The sequence below is a fragment of the Hemiscyllium ocellatum genome, chromosome 36, assembly GCF_020745735.1.
Source record: "Hemiscyllium ocellatum isolate sHemOce1 chromosome 36, sHemOce1.pat.X.cur, whole genome shotgun sequence".
NCBI lineage: Eukaryota > Metazoa > Chordata > Chondrichthyes > Orectolobiformes > Hemiscylliidae > Hemiscyllium > Hemiscyllium ocellatum.
In genome coordinates, this window is record NC_083436.1 from 7,011,087 (window position 1) to 7,030,696 (window position 19,610).

The 19,610-nt window shown below is 40.7% G+C and overlaps 1 protein-coding gene across 3 annotated transcripts in view; it reads right to left on the minus strand.

The window, feature by feature from the left end:
• Positions 1–6,598: 6,598 nt before the first annotated feature.
• gtf2e2 (general transcription factor IIE, polypeptide 2, beta) overlaps positions 6,599–19,610 on the minus strand; it is a 67,871-nt gene continuing 54,859 nt past the window's right edge. For all 3 annotated transcript variants that reach the window (XM_060851497.1, XM_060851496.1, XM_060851498.1), the window contains 5 exons: positions 16,831–16,938; positions 10,345–10,527; positions 9,056–9,149; positions 8,077–8,192; positions 6,599–7,196 (listed from right to left, as the gene is read on the minus strand). In XM_060851497.1, coding sequence (XP_060707480.1) covers positions 7,080–7,196; positions 8,077–8,192; positions 9,056–9,149; positions 10,345–10,527; positions 16,831–16,938 — 618 coding nt within the window. In that variant the 3' untranslated portion in view covers positions 6,599–7,079. The remainder of the gene's footprint in view (positions 7,197–8,076; positions 8,193–9,055; positions 9,150–10,344; positions 10,528–16,830; positions 16,939–19,610) is intronic.

A 19,610-nucleotide genomic window follows, 5' to 3' on the forward strand; every position in this document is an offset into this window, starting at 1 on the left:
TGCTCTTCAGCATCTGCAGTCCTCACTTTCTCCTTTTCAATGGGATATGCCCATCCTACACTATCTTTAACATATCCTTGAAAGCCTCCCACCTATCAGATGTGCACTTCGCTTCAAACAGCTGTGTCCAATCCACATTTCCCAGCTCCTGCCTAATTTTGATATCATTGATCTTGGCACAGTTTAGTACTCTTCCCTTAGGACCACTCTCATCTTAGAATACTTGTAGACAAAAACTTACCACAATTCTGTAAGTGTTCCTAATGAACACCGTTTCCCCCCCACCCCGTAACTTCTACCATCTGACCTGACTCATTCCCTAGTACCAGGTCCAATATGGCCCCTTCCCTCATCAGACTATTGACATACTGCTCTAGAAAACTCTCCTGAATGCTTCTTACAAATTCTGCCCCATTCAGACCTCTGACATTAAATGTATCCCAGTCAATGTTGGGAAAATTAAAATCTCCCATCACCACCACCCTGTTGCCTCTACATCTTTCCACAATCCCTTTACCTAATTGTTCTTCTACCTCACGCTCACTGTTGGGAAGCCTATAATACAGCCCCAACAACGTAACTGCACCCTTATTTCTCAGCTCCACCCATAATGCCTCACTACCCAAGCTCTCCATAGTGTCCTCCTTTAGCACAGCCATGACACCATCCCTAACTAGCAATGCAACATTCCCCCTCCCCTTTTACTTCCCTTCCTGTCCTGTCTGAAGCGTATATATCCTGGAACATTTAATTACTAATCATGCCCTTCCTTCAACCAAGTTTCTGCAATTGCAATAATGTCATATTCCCAGGTACCAACCCGAGCCCTAAGTTATCTGCCTTACATACTATACTCCTTGCATTAAAGTATATGCACTTCAGGCCGCCAAATTTTTTGCATTCATCTGCTCTCTGCCTACTCTTCCCCTTATTAATGCTAACTTCATGATTCTTCCACCTTGCTGCCTACTTGTCTTCTCTTCTGGTTCCCAGCCCCCTGCCACATTCGTTTAAAATCTCCCCAACAGCAAAACTCCCCCAAGGTCATTAGTTCCAGTCTGGTTCAGATGTAGGCCATCCAATTTGTGATAGTCCGAATCTCCAACAAATCTGAACCCCCTCCCTCCAAACCATCCTTAAAGCCACATGTTCATCCTGACTATTTTTTCATTTCTACACTGGCTAGCATGTGGCACTGGTAGTAATCCCGAGATCACTACCTTTGAGGTCCTCCTTTTTAACTTCTAGCTCCCTGAATTTTTCTTTCAGGACCTCATCTTGTTTTTTACTTATATCATTGGTGTCCCTTTGCACCATGACAACTGGCTGTTCACCCTCCACTTTTGGAATGTTCTGCAGCTGATTGGTAACATGCCTAATCCGAGCACCTGGGAGGCAACATACCATCCGGGAGTGTTGTTTTCAGCCACAGAAACGCCTATCCACTCCCCTCACAATAGAATTTCCCCTATGGCTATGGCTACACGTCTTTTTCCTGCCCTTCTGAACAGCAGTGCGTGCCACGGTGCCACGATCCTGGCAACTACTGCCCTCCCCTGGTGAGCCATCTCCCCCAACAGTATCCAAAAGCAGTATACCTGTTTTGGAGGGAGATGACCACAGAGGACACCTGTACTGTCTTCCTACTCTTTCTCTGCGTTTTGGTCACCCATTCATTGTCCCTCTCAGCAACTTTCACCTGCAGTGCGACCAGTTCACTAAACCTGCTATCCATGACCACCTCAGCATCGTGGATACTCCACAATGAGTCCATCCACAGCTCCAGAGTTGACTAATGAAGTCAAGCATTCCATATGCCTTCTTCACTACCCTGTCTACCTGTGCTAGCACTATCAGTGTTCTATGGACTTGTACAACAAGGTCTCTTTGCTCCTCAGTATTCCCTAGGAACCTACCATTCATTGTATCTCTCTCTCTTATTAGATCTCCTAAAATGATCACCTTGCACTTATTAAATTTTATCTGCTATTACTTTTCCAAAATTACAAATTGATCAATATCAGACTGTAGCCTGAGACCATCCTCCTCACTGGAAGAAAGTGAGGACTGCAGATGCTGGAGATCAGAGCTGAAAATGTGTTGCTGGAAAAGCGCAGCAGGTCAGGCAGCATCAGCAGGTTTCCTTGTCTATGTTTAACCTGGGATGCTGCCTGACCTGCTGCACTTTTCCAGCAACACATTTTCAGCACCATCCTCCTCACTATCACTACCACCAGCGATTTCCATGTCATCTGCAAACTTACTAATTATACATACTGACATCCATATCTTTAATGTACATAGCAAATAGCAAGGTTCCCAGCACCTACACTGCTGATCACAGATTTCTAGTCATATAAATAACCCTCCACTATACCCTTTGCCTCCCATTTGCAAGCCTGTTTTGGATACAGTTTTCCTTGGATCCCGTGGGCTCTTACCTTTGTGACTTTGTCAAATGCCTTACTGAATCTATGTAAACCACATCAAACTGCATTACCCTGATCAATGCAGTTAATCATTCTCTAAAAAGTCTATTAGTCAGGCAGGACCTCCATCTGATAAATCTGTGCTGACTATCCCTGCCTTTCTAAGTATTGATTAATCCTGTCCCTCAGAAATTTTCCAAACATTTCCCTACTACTGATGTCAGACTAACTGGTCTGTAATTACCTGTTGTACCCCTGCTGCCCTTCTTAAATTAAAGGTCTACATCAGCTATCCTCTAGTTCGCTGGACTTCATCTGTGGCCAGCAAAGTATTAAATATACCCATCTGGCCCCCAGCAAGCTCTGCCCTTGCCTCCCATAGCAGCCTGGGATACAGCTCCTCAGGCCTTGAGCATATTGTTTTACTACTGCTATACACTTGTGCTTGTTTTTCCCCACTGCACCTATGTTGCGTGTGTGTATGTGTGTATGTTAGCAGAGACTCAGGGAAGACACCATTATGCAAATCAACTTATTCAATATTTCCACCAGGAAAACCCCCTGCAGGCATGGAATCAATAACAAGCAAGGCCCAAGAGCCTGGGGATCTACACACAACTATGCCCACTAAAACATCTAATGCTTCCTCCTTATTAATCTTCAGCTGTTCACCATTGCAACTGATATCTTCAGTTGCAATATTTTTCTGCTCTGTGAAAACAGATGAGAAATATTTATTTAAGACCTCACCCATGTCCACTGGCTCCACATACAGGCTGCCCCTTAGGTTTTTAATCATCTCCACTCTTTCCTTGTTAATTCTCTTAAGAAACCTGTAATAAAACTTGGTTCTATCTCTCAAAGATGTTTCACAGCCTCTTTGCACTCCTAATTTCTTCTTTATACAATCCTGTACACTTACTCCACTTATGTAGAACCTCCAGTTTTTAGTGAAGGGCTTATGCTCGAAACGTCGAATTCTCTATTCCTGAGATGCTGCCTAACCTGCTGTGCTTTGACCAGCAACACATTTGCAGCTCCAGTTTTTAATGCTCCATACCCAAAATATTCTTATTTTCCTTAATCAAATTCTCAATGTCCCTGCACTTATTGTTCTTCATTCTGAAAGGAACATGGTGGCCCTGAACTTGTCACTAAACATCTTTTAAACAATTTCTAAATGAATTAGAAATTTTTAAGAATTTCTTCTTCTGCAGGGGATCATTGGCTGCCATTTCCGCCACCTCCACTAGACAGATACTCCCTCTCTTTATAAGAGGATTGTTCCCTCTGGGATAAGCTGATTCAATCTTCCTTCACTCACCACACTCCCACAGCACCTTCCCCTGCAATTGCAATGCAACACCAACCTGTTTACTTCCTCCCTTCTTACAATCTAAGGTTCCAGATACACCTTCCAGGTGAAGCCCTGCTTTACCTACATGTCACTCAATCTATTGTCTACAGTGTTCACTGTTTCAATGTGGTTTCCTCTACATTGGGAGACGAAGCGCAAACTGGATGACCACTTTCCAGATCACCTACGTTCTGTCCACAAAAATGACCAGGCTTCTGACTGCCTGTGATTTCAAGGCACTACCGTGTTGCCCGGCTAGTATGTCTCCAGTGAAGCTCAGCATTAACTCATTTTCCGCTTGGGATCCCTGCAATACTGAGTTCACCCTAACAGCAACCTACATATATGCCAGGGCTTGTCATCACACTAGCTACTACCATAAACATCCCATTGTCAGCCATTAACAGCTGCTCATTCTCCTAAATTGACCTTTACCAATTCCTTTGTTTGCCCAACATAATCTCCTCTCTCTAGGCTCCATCTCCACCTATCATTTACTTCTTCCCAATGTAGGAGCAAATTACTGCAGATGCTAGAACAATGCCCTACTTGATCACCAACCCCACCATCTCCAGATTGCACCCTCCTGAACAGCAGCTCTTATGTGATTGTCCTGACCTTCCACAAGCATTCATCCACTTGTTATCCTAAACTCATCAACCTGTCACCTGAATTCTCTCCTTCATCTGGCACCCAACACATTGTGCATCTGTATCCATTCCCGCCAACCCACCTGCCCCCATCCCCCCCCCAACTCACCATCATGTAACATCCCAACTCCTTCACCTATCTTACAGACTACATTTTCCCAATGGTTGTAGAATTGGCTTCAGGACCTTCAAAATCTGGAACTATGGCAGGAACTGTGGTATAAAATACCAATCTTTGCTGCGCAGGTTCCTGGACTGGACAAGGTTACTTCAGCTGAAAAGGCACCCGGCTTGTAGTTCACATAGAGAACACCTCCAAAGGTAACTATGTAGTTTTATGTCTGATCAGAATCAAAATATTCAGGCCAGCGCTTTTTTGGAGAAATTCAATGGTGGTGCATAGCCTAACCATAACCTATAGTACCTTGTATAGCAGTATGAAGTTTGCATAATATAGAGAATCAAGGCTAATATTATTAGTTATACTATATTAATAACTATAAAAAGACTTAAATTTGTTCTTTTGAGGGGAGGTATCCCTCAATGCTGCAATGTTTGTAGGATAATGAGAGAATAAATAAAAAAATTCCATTCCATTCTCTCAGGCATTGTAATAATTTGAGGTAGAAAATTCCACCATCAAAATGGGACAGCAGTGGTTAGTACTGTTGTCTTGCCATACCAGGGACCTGGTGTGGGCTTCTGCTGGGTGCTCCGGTTTCCTACAATGGTCCAAAGTTGTGCAGGTCAGGGTAAATTGGTCATGCTAAACTGCCCACAGTGGCCAGGGACGGAGAGGTTAGATGAATTAGTCAGGGGAAATGCAGGGCAAGTGTCTGGGTGGGATACTTTTTTAGGGAGGGGGCGTGTGGACTTGTTCTGCCAAAGGGCCTGTTTTCACACTGTAGAAATTCTAATTCTAAAAAACATTGATGACAAAAGTCATTGAAGTGTGAGGAAAATAAATACTATTAACACTCTTGATTTTAATAAAATGTCACCTTAAATATTGGAGTGCTGCTCTGTGAGGCAATAACTGGCCATTCTATATACTCACCTGTGCACTATTTCAGAATGTCCAATTTACAGAGGCATGGAACAGGTTACAGAGATCACAACGTATGGAGCATATACTTAAAATTAGAATATTTGCCCATGATTACGTGTCTCCGATCAATCAACCTGAGCTTTTATGGGGAACTTTATCAAATACGTTGTGGACATCCACATTAGATAACATTCCATTGGCCTTCCGCTGGTCAATACTTGATTACATATTTAGAAAATGCAATTTACACCCAGAAAATAAACGTTTACAATGCATCGGTCTTGTATGTGTGGAATAATCTATAAATAGACTTTCTGTTATGGTTACACACAAAAAGCTATAGAATGACTTGGATTGGGGGTAGGTTAGCTCAGATGGCTGGATAGTTAGTTTGCAGAATGATGCCAAAAGCATGGGTTTAATTCCCGCACTTGCTGAGGTCTCCATGAAGGCCCCAGCTTTTCAACCTCAAGGAGGAGAAATTGAGGACTGCAAATACTGGAGATCACAGTCAAAAAGTGCGGCGCTGGAAAAGCACAACCAGTCAGGCAGCATCCGAGGAGCAGAGTAGTTGATGTTTTGAACACAAGCTCTTTATCACGGATGTGCTGATGAACAGCTTAAGCCCAAAACATAATTTCTTCTGCTCCTCGGATGCTGCCTGACTTGTGTGCTTTTCCAGCACTACACTTACTGACTCTTCCCTCAACTATCACCAGCTGTCTCTAATGAGAGAGCAGCCCTATGGTACTCAAGATCTTTATCTGTGCTGAACCTCCCTAGATCTGTAATGCGCTCCTCCTTGCATCAACACAGGCCAAATCCAAGTGACCAAAGCAGTGCACCACTTCCTGAGGTGCATAAAACTCAAGGAGGACTAAGATGCCTGTGTCATAGGCCAGTTAGGAAATCCACGACCTAATGTACCGGTGTAGAAAGAGGTTAGCGCTAATTATTAGAAATGTGAATTTTCAAAAAGATAAACTTGATGGAGGTGGTGGGGAGTGTTAAGTTTCAGAATACATATTTCTTTAATTTGATTGTATTGTGGAAGACAGCTTATCCTTAATCAACTAAAGAAAATAGATATTAGTTGGAAATTTTCTGAGAAGCACAGTTACTCCACTACCTGATGTACAAACAGGAGACTCCCAAATTTCCGTGAATTTACAGTTGTGAAATGGGAGTGGGATTTCCAACTGGTCTGTGTAGCGCTGTGTGGGGCACTCATCGATTACAAGAGATACTAGACATCAACTGTTAAACAATTCTAAAGGATCTTGTTTACTATTTATTGTATAACGTTCCTAGAATCAATATAGAACTTAAAGGAAGTTGTAAATAAATGATGCAGACATCACATTTTACTGAGCAAAAAACCGACCAAAAAACACAACCTCAATTTGTTGCCTTCCTCCTATTGGTTAATTGTGCAAAACCAGAATACAATCTTTAAATCAGCCATTGCAGAGAGCATAAGTAACTGACAAAAGGAACCGTAAAAAATGTTGTGCTCAGTATTCCAGTGCTGGACATCAACTGCAGTTTTTTTTGCTGTATCAATCAGTCCTCCCTTTACTTCCTCGTTGGGGTCATTAGTCTTTGCTGGATACTCCTTCAGTATAATCCTCCAGTATTCCTGCCAGATGGTCATTGCGTGTCTTGAATTTTCTTCTCTGAGAAGCAGGTTTTTTCCTCTTCTGAACACATACCTAACATAAATATACATATTTTAGAAATAATATGCAAACTTTTGCTCCTGCTGGCAAATGCTTGAAAGGAACATTACCTCCTTCTAGTGATAGGTGATTAACAATGGCTCTAAATCTCTATAGATTGGCCCATAGAAGCAGTGAACAGGAAGAGAGTGGGAGGGACAATTGAGAGAAAGTGACAAGAGATGCAAAGGGGAGGAGATGAAGAGAAGTGGGCAGAAGGAGAAAGGGAGCATTTGGAAGAGGAAGAGTGAGAAATCTCTAAATGGTGATAATATTGATTTAGCAATTCTCTGGCAGATATGGCTCGACCAAATAAGGCCCTGCTCTCGTCCGTTAGAAATATTCACTACTCCTCTGCCCATTCCCTTTTCATCCTGGAATGCAAAGATAACTTCTCACTTCTAACTTTTGCTGACCTCCTTACAAACAATCTTCCTCATCCATACTTGCTTCTAACCAATAAGTATGACGTAACATTGACTTCATGCAGTCAGATTAAATCCACCTTCCGTTTGTCTTCTCCCTTCCCCTAGCCCACTATGCCAATCTTCCTCCAAAGCTCCTTCTGCTTCAACTTGGGACTTGCATTGTTGTTTACTTTCTTTCAGAGCCTGTTGCACCCTCCTCACTCACCTCATCATTACTTCGAATGTTCTCACAAGCATCTTTCTTTGGAACTTCATATTTCTCATGTTGCCCCTTTGTTACAATATCTTAAAACTGTGTTACTTTTCACTTGTTCATTGGTGACACCCAGCTTTACCACAATATTGACCCTCTTGTAGTTAGCCCTTCAAACCTGCTATTCAATAAGATTTTGGTTAATCTGTTGTGGTCTCAACCCAATTTCCTGTCTGTCCCCACATGTACATACCACCTTCTTTGGTCCTGTCTCCTGCATTGAGGAAATGCCCTGCTTTTTCAAATACTCCTCAATCTTCTCTTCATCCATTGAATCCACTGGAATACTTCTCCATAGCTTCTGAAATTCTGCATAAGAATAAAAACTTAATTATAATTAATGGTTATGAAACAAAACTTTAGATGTTACTGAAAAAGGCACGTTTTGTTTGGCAAATCATATCAAATAGCATATCACTGTCTGTCCACAAGATACTGAATATACCCAAACTAGCCTATGCTCGCAAAACTCTCAACACAATGTCCAACATTAGATGGGATTCCACAAATGGACATTTGTTACATAATTCTACTGGAAGCTGTACATATTTATCTAAAAGGTCCTGGTCTTTGCAGACAGAAAGAATATGTACACACATTGAACTCAACAAAACTACTGACCACCATTCTTTGATTCATTTCTTGAGCAGTCAGAGTTAAACTGCCTTTATTAAAATTTAAAAAAAGCTTGCCAGTTGTCATTAATTGTTGAATTCTTCACAAGTATACCAGTCAGAGCTCACTTCTCAACCAGTTAGTAATTTCCTCTAAACAATATAAATGTTGAAAAAAAAAGGTTTCAACAAAAGTATATTTTTTCAGAAATATCCAAAGGACTAGAGGACGCAGCCACAGAATGAAGAGATAATCCTTTAAAATTGAGATGGGGAAGAATTTCTTCAACAACAGATTAACCACCCTGTGAAACTCACTGCTAAAGATGTTCTGTGGATGCCAAGGCATTGAGTGTATTTAAGACAGAGATAGATAGCTCTTGATTGATGAGGAGAATCAAAGGTTGCAGAAAGAAGGCAGGGGAATGGGACTAGGAAACATACCTGTCACAACCAAACAGCAGAACAGACTCAGTGGGCCAACTGGCTTAATTCTGCTCCTATATCTTATAAACAGCTATTGGAATGAAGCTGACCAAGTTATTGAAAAATGCTCACCTTCGTCCATTGTGAATTGGCAGGTCCTGTCATTATAGAAGAGAATCTTCTTCTTGTCTGGTCTTGTCACAAAAATAATTTGATCCCCTAATACCTAGAATTACACAATTCCAGATTATGCTTTTCTATAGTGCAAAATGTTTTGAAAACATATGTGCTAGTAGACCTTTGTTTATTTTGAGTGATTATATAGTGCTTGTTGTCGAGGTGATATTGAAATAACTAGAGGAACTGATGAAGGAGATCTTAAAATAGTAAATCCATTATTAAATGCCAAATGGAGGAGATCCTGTGCAGCCCTCAAAAAGTGGGAAATTAGATTACTTACAGTGTGGAAACAGGCCCTTCGGCCCAACAAGTCCACACCGACCCGCCAAAGCGCAACCCACCCATTCCCATACATTTACCCCTTACCTAACACTACGGGCAATTTAGCATGGCCAATTCACCTGACCCGCACATCTTTGTGACTGTGGGAGGAAACCGGAGCACCCGGAGGAAACCCACGCAGACACGGGGAGAACATGCAAACTCCACACAGTCAGTTGCCCGAGTCGGGAATTGAACCCGGGTCTCTGGTGCTGTGAGGCAGCAGTGCTAACCATTGTGCCACCGTGCCGCCCTCAAACTCAGGTCCCTGGCACTATGAGGCAGCAGTGCTAACCACTGAGCCATTATGGCAGGTTGTCAAATGTGGAGCATGAAGTGGATGAATTAGGATGCATCAGACATTTCCTGATAGGTTTGAAGATGCAGTGACTTTGTTGCATGTCAGCCTTCACGCCATGTTGTGGCAGGTTGCTACTTGTAACAAATTTACATGCTAGAAATGCTTATTAGCATAAAACCTTTTTACTTAAATCCTACTTTGAAGAAAAAGATATGAATCACAAGAATCCTGTGGCACCTGGTCCATATATATTTAAAGCTGGCGTGCAAACAGTTGATTTGGTGCAAGTGTCCCTGAGGTGTCCAGCTTTTCTTCAGCTCTGTAGAGGTAGATTACTAGGAGTTTGCATCAAGGATTGAGACTGCTGAAGGCAAATCAGGTTCAATTATGAGGTTGGAAGGAATGCACGTGGCATCCAAGGGAGGACACAGTATGTGGTGGGACCATGGGGGAGTAGAAGGACCTGACATCCTTTGTGTGGAGACAGTCAGTCAAAGTAAGAAAATGTTGGGTTTGAAGGGCAGGATCAGTAGTGCCCACATGAGAGTCCAATCTCAGGGCGTTGGCAAGCAGAGAGAATGTCCAATCGCAGGGGATGTTGATTTGTTTAAACAATTACCTTTATAGCTTTCTGTGCATTTGGTAGGCCTTCCTCTATATCTTCCAGGAGGATTCCTCCCAAACCTCGTTGATCATGCTTGTCCAAAAGTCTCAGAAGAGCCTTTTTATCTTTTAAATTGTATTTGGGTTTGAAGGCATATTTTCCATCTGTTACATCAATTTTTGGGTTGCTTGTCAATGCCTGAGGAAAATTAAACAGATATTATTGAAAATTTTCAGGAAAATACATCTTACAATGGAAATTTAGAAATTGGCATTTTTGCCCAGAGTATTAGTGATGCTACTGATTGTGTGTTAAGTGTTCAGGTGCAAAGTAGAGCCAAACCAGTAATGGCCAAATAAGCCTTTTGATATCTAACTCAGTATTTTTATTACAGATTCATATACATTAAAAAGGTATAAGTTACGGCTTGCTAATCTAGTATCTTAACAATTAGACTACTGTGGCTCTAATGAAGAAGCTCAGAAGAACTTTTCTGTTAAACCCAGCTAATGACATCCTTTCCTACCATTTACTTCACTATTCCTCTCATTGTTCAGTGGCTTGCCTCGGACTTTTCAGTATCTTATGCCTTCCTGTTACAGATAACTATTCTGATTAGAACTGTTTCTCTTTCTGGCTTTTTATACATACTCTTTTATGTCTTTTTCTGCCTGGTTTTCTTTTATACTAACCTTATTTTTTTCAAGATACACTGACACTGTGCAATTCCTTGCTGGCTCCCTACGGTGGACCTAAGTCTAACATTTCTTTTAACCATTCTACACTTTTAAACTTAAATTCTAAAAAAAGTGTATAAATTACTAATAATGTTCTGGTTAAGTCTTTCTGATCTGTACACCCTTGCCCATCCTACTCGTAAACAAAGCTTTTCACTGTACTTTAGTACACGTGAAAATTAAATCAAATCAAATTGTTTGTCTCCTATCCCTCTTCCTACTTAGTGGACAGCAGCAGTTGGGAGGTGAAACTGGACTTGAACATTAACTCGTTCTCTCCACAGTTGCTGCCACACCTGCTGTGTTTCTCCAGCAGTCCAGAATCCCCAGTAGTTTGCCTTTTTACTTTACTATTTTCTGGTTTCTTGCCAAACTTGCATTAGGTTAAACTATATTCTGACCACAGTGAGGACAGAGGATTATTTCCTGCTTCAAGCTCTATTTTCTCTAAGTTATTTTCTAGGACCATGTATAAGTACTTCAATTATTTAAATCTGATAACATATCAAGTGAGGAAGTTCTCCTGTACGCATTCCAGAAATTAGTCTACTCTTCTATCTTTTTACACTACATTTTTCACCCACCAAACCCCCCCCATCCAATCGTTATCAGGATAATTAAGGTATCTTAATATCCATTCTTTAAAAGCTTAATTTTAAATTCCACGACAAACTTCCATATCTCTGCCATTTGCATTCATTGAAAAAAAACACTTCTAACAATGGGCTGGAAGTTTTCCCCCATGCAGACTAAGTCAGGAAATTTGTCAGTGTGTCACATTCAATGTGGGGAAGGAAAAGCCTGATTTTCACTCTAGGAAGGGCTGGGTGCAAACAATGTTGGGCCCACTGCCTCTGCACGCAGGTCAGACACACTCACAAATGCTGCAGCCAAGGCAACACTGGTTAAAATACCTATTTTGGTTCTCTAGGATTTCATGTTTTGTTACAAATTAGATCTACTAGCACTAATTATTTAAATCTCATTTTCTCTCGTCCTCATTCATCCCCATCGCCCTTTACAAGTCTCCATGCCTACCACCAACCCACGACCCCATCATTTGCTCTTACAAGCTTTCATGCTAACTTGTCTTATAATTAGCACCTATTACCATCATTATTAATACTTAAAAGACTGTTTATGAAAACCTATCCCCTACAAAAACAGACTTTATTTAGAAACCCACAACCCTTTGATAACCACTAAACTATTAACTATATACTGTGCATTTACAACACCTATTCCTGGCTGGGATATTTTCAGGTTCTAAAAAGTGGTCAGCCATTAATAATGATGTAATGATAGCCCTTGAGGCAATATCAACAAACAGCTATTGTAACTATTAAAGCAGATTATTTTCAGCTCATACAGTTACATTGTTTGTTTTAACAAATTTATAGGGCTGGGGATTTAAATAACCACAACTTGACGCTTCTATTGACCTTATCTGCCTTTCAAGAGCCTGTTTCCTCCATAAAGTTATCAATACTGCTGGATAGAGGCCTTAGTAACAGCAAAAATAGCTATTTGACCTGTTGAGTTCAAATGGCCCCAAAGAATGTGTTTTCCTCACGTATGAGACACAGTACCCAGTTGTCTTGAATAGCAAAAATGGAATGTGTCTGAAATAGATGCTGAGTTTCCCAATCTACATGCTGCTAGCTTTTTTTTAAGGATGATGACTAATGAACAACAGGTCCAATGAAACAACTCTTCTTTGGCCTGTAAACTCAAGCATCGGTGATAAAACATCCTGTTTTCGGTGTATGCAATTTGTACAATGTAAACTATGAACATTGTAACATTATGGGAACTGTTAGTTCTCAGGAATTACTACATTTGGAGTTCAACTGCTACTAAATTTAGTCCTACCTAGGAACAAGGATAAGGCTTATTGTAGGGCTTTCAAGAACTCACTCATGACTGTTTAAGAGTCATAGGCAGTTCAAAGGTGACTGGCAGCTGGAGAGGGAAGCACAAAATGCCAGAAGCAGGCTTCACTCAGCAAAGTGTTGCTGCTAAGCTGTATTGCTGAGAAAACCACTGGCTCCAAGTATTTGGTTTCAGGGAGACGTCCCAAGAGTAGCTGGATAACTCTAGAGAGATAGGACCTAGGAGGATATTTGGAGTAATTAATGGGCCTAAGTATTAAAGTTAGGGCTAATGAAAAGTTCTGGAAGCCATCCATATGTGAGAAGGAAAGGCCACTAAAGTGTTTGAAGTTACACCATAATAGTTGGATGGGTGCTGGGGTGCATTTTCAAACTCTTCTCCCTCCTGTCATCTGGCAGAAGATACTGGAGCATTTGGTCTCTCTCAGCCAGACTGTGCAACAGTTTCTTACCCCAAACCATCTGATCCTTCACACTGTATGATCAGACTTTATTCCATCTGAAACTCTTTGCATGGCTTTGAATTGCTGGTAGAAAAATGGTTTATTAACTATCATTCTTTTATTACACTGTAATTTGTACACCTCTCTGCCTATTGTCTTGACATGTCAGGAATTACTGAGCTGTCTTGCGTGTTTTGCACTTCATGCCGCCCGGAGTGTGATCGTGTGGTTTGTGCTGTCTATGTAGGAACGCTGTCTCATTTTTACTGTATCAGTTGCATATGGTACAGATGACAAATAAAGCTACTCTTGACTCTGTATATAATCAGAATACTGCAAATTCTGGAATCAAAATTAAAACAACAAATTCTGGAGAATCTAAGAAGGTCTGATAGCATCAATGGAGACAGAAACAGCCACTGTTGGAATATTGTGTCCAATTCTGGTCTCCTTCCTATCGGAAAGATGTTGCGAAACTTGAAAGGGTTCAGAAAAGATTTACAAGGATGCTGCCAGGGTTGAAGGATTTGAGCTATAGGAAGAGGTTGAACAGGCTGGGGCTGTTTTCCCTGCAGCATCGGAGACTGAGGGGTGACCTTATAGAGGCTTACAAAATTATGAGGGGCATGGATAGGATAAATAGACAAAGTCTTTTGTCCTGGGATTGGGGAGTCCAGACATAGAGGGCATAGGTTTAGGGTGAGAGGGGAAGGATATAAAAGAGACCTAAGGGGCAACTTTTTCACACAGAGGGTGGTACGTGTATGGAATGAGCTGCCAGAGGAAGTGGTGGAGGCTGGGTACAATTGCAACATTTAAAAGGCATTTGGATGGGTATATGAATAGGAAGGGTTTGGAGGGATATGGGCCAGGTGCTGGCAGGTGGGACTAGATTGGGTTGGGATATCTGGTCAGCATGGACGGGTCGGACCGAAGGGTCTGTTTCCACACTGTGCATCTCTATGATGACTTGTTGATATTTTTAGAAAATATCACTGACCTGAAATAATAATTCTTCCAGCAGCAAGAGGATCAATGGATACAGAAAAAAGGGTGATAAGTAAGATTAGGGTATAGCCATGATTTAACTGAATTGTGGAATAGCCTAAGCTGAAAGGTCGACTCTGCTCCCACTTTCAGTCCCACTCCAGAGATATGAGCACATTATCTCAGATACCACCTTACTCCATTATGAAGTGAGATATTGCCTTTTGGGTGAGACAATAAACAGAGGCTTTGTGTACCTTCTTAATTAAATGTAAAAGATCCTCATTTTAGGGATGTGGGCTTTGTTGTCTGGGCCAGGTATTATTATTCATTCTTAGCTGCCCTTGAAAATGGTGGTGAACTGCATTCTTGAACCTCTGCAGTCTATTTGTTGTAGGTAGATCCACAATAGCATTTTGGAGAGAGTTGCATGATTTTGACTCAGTCACTCTGAAGGAATTGCAACATATTTATTTTCGAGTCTGAATGATGAGTGGCTTGAAGGTGAGCTTGCAGGCATGGTGTTCCTATCCTTGTCCTTCTAAATGGCAGTGGCTGTGGGTTTGGGTTTGGATAGTGCTAAGGAACATCAGAGAATTTCTGTAGGTGGCACATATTGCTGCAATTGAACATTGGTGAAGGAGGGAGTGAATACTTATGGATGTGGTACAAATCAAGCAGGCTGCTTTGTCCTAGATGGTGTCAAGCTTCTGCAGTATTGTTGGAGCTTCACTCATCTTTGCTTTGTAGGTGGTGGACAGGCTTTGGAGAGACAGTTGGTAAATTATTGGCTGTGAGACTTGTAGCCTCTGACCTGCTTTTGTAGCCACATTACTTAAAAGGTAGTCCAGTTCAGTTTCTGATCAATGGTAGCTTCCAGGACGTTGCTAATGGTAAATTTGGTGATCCTGATGTCATTGAATATCAAGGGGGGAATGGTGTGACACTCTCTCTCTCGCTGGGAAGGTCATTGCCTGGCACTTGTGTAGTGTGAGTGTTACTTTTGATTTGTCAGCCCAAATTTTGATATTGTTCAGATCTCGCTGTACTTGGGCATGGATTGCTTCATGAAGCCCTTAAAAATATTGCTAACACAGTTTAATGATTGTTTAATATGGATTCCTTAAACTCTTCTACCACAGCCTTATTTTTCTGGGACTCTCTCTTACTGGCATTAAACTACACAGGACTTCTTTTCTCCTGCACTGACTATTCTGGAGGCTGCTGAACTGCACTGCTGCTTCTACAAATCTTTTCTTCTTGAACAACTTGGTTCAATCTGAAAGAAATCTGCACACTTACTGATCTTCTGGAATGATCTGTCTCTTTATATAAACAGGACTTTTTAATATCTGTGTTTTCCTGTGTCATAGGGACACCCTCTTACAGGCTTATACTCCATCACACTCTACCAAGCCCGCACACACACATGCAAACACACGCTCACTCATGTGCACTCACATGCTCACTCTCTCTCAGGCACGCACACATATATGTCTATGGGGTAAATTTGCATTTGCAGATACATTATATTTTGCTCAAAAAGTGCACAATCTGCAGGCAGTAATATTTTATAAATTCCTACTTTGGAAATAGAACCAGTCTGACTCAAGATTGGGAAACAGACAGACTCTAACCTCACATCTTTAATACATTGTTGGAGTTGAGATGTCACCTTTTGTTATAAAACCTTAAGTTATCTTGAGAATGTGACTTAAAAGAAGTTCTGGAATTTACATATTAATGAATTGAAACCTGCAACCCATTCTAAAAGATGAAAGACTTAACAGCAATCTAGGTTTGTTCAATATATCATTTTAGTTGCATGACACTGTCATCTTTTGCGGTAAACTCTGTGTCTTATGATCCTGCTCCACAGCTACCTGATGAAGGAGTGGTGCTCTGAAAGCTAGTTCTTCAAATGAACCTGTTGGACTATAACCTGGTGTTGTGAGATTTTTAGCTTTGTCCACCCCAATCTAACACCGGCGTGTCTACATTATTGCTAGCCATCAGTCCAATCTTTTATCTCTTCTACGTGATTTACTAAAACACTGAATTATTCAAAAGGTTTGTTTACAACTCTCATTTTGAGGCATACAAACATTTCTAGTTATCACTCAACAGAAAAAAAAAGAAACTAATTTATTTGTAACGTACACAGTATAGACACACAAAATCAACTTGAATCTATATTTGGTTCTATAAACTACAGAACCCAAGTTTCCAAATAACAATATTATGAACCTTACATAACTGTTAATTGATCATAAATTGGTTCAGGTCATGAGAGATGCATTACAAATTCAAGTTCTTGTTCCTTTTCACCTTTTTGCCAATAACATTCAACTATACATTTCGCCACATCAGTAAAGATCCTAGTCCACCATTCCTAGGTACGTGGACGTATTTTGTCAAATAGTAATTATATAAATGTCTCACCTCCGTCATCAACCATTGTTTTTGTCTCATGCCGATATCCAAGAGTTTAGTCTCATCTAGAATTTCATCCAGTGTCAGTGGATGGGTATCTCCACGCTGGTGGCGGGTCTGCACAAAATTGGTAAAGTTTAAATTCATTATAAATGCATAGAATCCATATGGAAATCGGACTCTTGGCCCAATAGATCTGTGACATTTACCTACCACTTGAGAAAACATTCCTGATCGCAGTCCTGAATTGCCTTCTCAAAAAAGAGTGTTTAGTCAAAGTTCTATTTTTGTTTGAGTACTACAATAAATGCTTTTAAAGCATGAAATCTTGTTGAATTATCCTGTCAGTCAATCACTGGAAGTTTGAGAATCTTTATTGATTGCTATTTGGATTGTAACATCATATCTTGACTCACATCAAGTCTTGATCTCCTATCAACCTTCTGCTCAATAACCTGTATTTACTCTTGGTTAGGCAGCATCCAAGGAACAGGAAATTCGATGTTTCAGGCCAGAGCCCTTCATCAGGAATCAGGGCTCTGGCCCGAAACGTCGAATTTCCTGTTCCTTGGATGCTGCTTAACCTGCTGTGCTTTAACCAGCAACACATTTTCAGCTCTGATCTCCAGCATCTGCAGACCTCACCTTTTACTTGAAGATTTACTCTTGGTCAACAAAGTGAACTTTAAAATTCGCATTCTTATTTTTAAGCCTGTCCACAACCTCAGCACAGCCCCATAAACCTTTGTGAAATTAGAGTTCTTCTAATTCTGGCTGCTTGTGTATAATTGACTTTAATAGATTCCTGCCTTCATCTGCTTAGGTCCCAAGCGTTCAACTCCTGCCTTTCTCTTTCCTCCTAAATGATGATTCTTATAACTTATCTCTTTTACAAAGTTTGAAATCAGCTGACTTAACATCTCCTTGTGTGGCTTGGATTTAAGCTTTGTTCTTTAATACTTCAGTGAAGCATCTTGAAATATTTTATTTATATTCATAGAGTGCCTTTAGTCTAAGTTGTAATGGTTGTTGAAGTATGCCTAAAGAAACAAATGGAAATTAGATTGAAAGCTGCCCATACAAAAAATAGATGCTGAGAACTAGCTGTTTTAAGATCTTTTGAAATCAGATTAAAAAAAAATCAAGGAAGCATCCTGCTAGCCTAAAGAAGATTAATGAATGAAGTCAAAGCTGTCTAATTAAAGCTACTTAAAAAAAAACATTTCAGTCACAAGACTAATGAACCATACCACTGATAAGCTGGGTTTCATATCCCCTTATCAAAAGTGCTGTGTTTTGTAACAGGAATTATGGAACCATTAAAAATATAGCAGACAGACTTCCAATAGTTTCACTTGAAATCATTCCAGCTAAGGGAGAATTATAGTCCATAACTTCTTTGTGTTGGCTTGACTGGATTGTCTGCATCACACAAAAAGTATGAATTTTCTGGAGGACTATGTAAACTTTCAGCCCCTGGTTACTGATAATCAGAATTTGCCAAAAATAGTTTCAATTGGTATCAGATGAGCATCAGCAAACAAATTCTTACAGTGTCCTGCAGAACAAAAATAGACCCTTCGGTCCAACCTGTTCATGCCAACCATAATCCCAAACTTAACTAGTCCCTCCTGCCTGCGCTTAGCCGATATCCTCCCAAACATTTCTTATTCATGTACTTAACTAAATGTATTTTAAACGTTGTAACTGTATCCACATCCACCACTTCCTCTGGAAGTTCATTCCACACATGAACCACACTGTGTTTCTCCTCTCACCTTAAAAATATGCTCCCAGTCATGAAACCTTGTCAGTCGAGCAAAGGGCCTATTTTAGATGTGATGTCAGGTATGTAGGTCATATTTAAAGATTGGCAGATCTTATCAAACAGCATGTCACTCAACCAGCATGCACTTGCAAAACTTACAACATTGTGCGTCATATAAGTTATAACTAATTGTGATTCAGTTGGACACATATTGGATAACATGTCCAAGGAAGTACACTGATAAAAATTTAGGACTGTCAGTCAGGCTTGCATATACTAGAAACTACTTAAATTAATCAACAAGTTCAGTTCTCCAGTTCCGAAGAAGCCATGCCAGACTTGAAATGTCAACTCTATTTCTCTCCACAGATGCTGCTAGGCCTGATGTGTTTCTCCAGTATAACTATCTTGCATGACTTGTCCTATATTTTCTACAAGATGTCAAAGACAATTATAAGGTGCTTATGGCAGAATAGCTTTCAATTTTCAAAAACCAGCTACGTTCCCCAATTTTTCCTGCCACTGCACAGGTTTATCGGAGGACTTCCTAACATCTTGTTAGAAAGGTTAGCTTAGTTGGGATAGGCAATGGGTCACTTTGTTGTGGATTAGGAAAGCTGGTTTGTCTTAGTCATGTAATTTCTTAATCAGCGAAGTCACTTTGATTTGTTGGACTCCAAGAGCCGTATACTGTGAAAACTTCAGCTACTCTGGCTAAAGCCATATGGTGGGTCCAGGATGTACTGAATTTTCCGCCTGTCCTGGGCTAGCTCGTCAGAGCTCATTTGATAGGATTTTTGTTTATTGGCAAGGATTGTCCCATATCCCTTCATGGATTGTTCGACGGGTAAACCCAAACTGACCCCTTTGGACTTCTTTCAATTTACAGAGCAGGCTAGCCACATCCTCCAAATACTCTTTGGTCAGGTCGGCTAACCATGCATTTATGATTAAGATTCTGGTGTGTATCAAGTTTGCAGCTGGGGGTTCAAATTAGAAAGCTTTCAGTATCGTCCCTCCT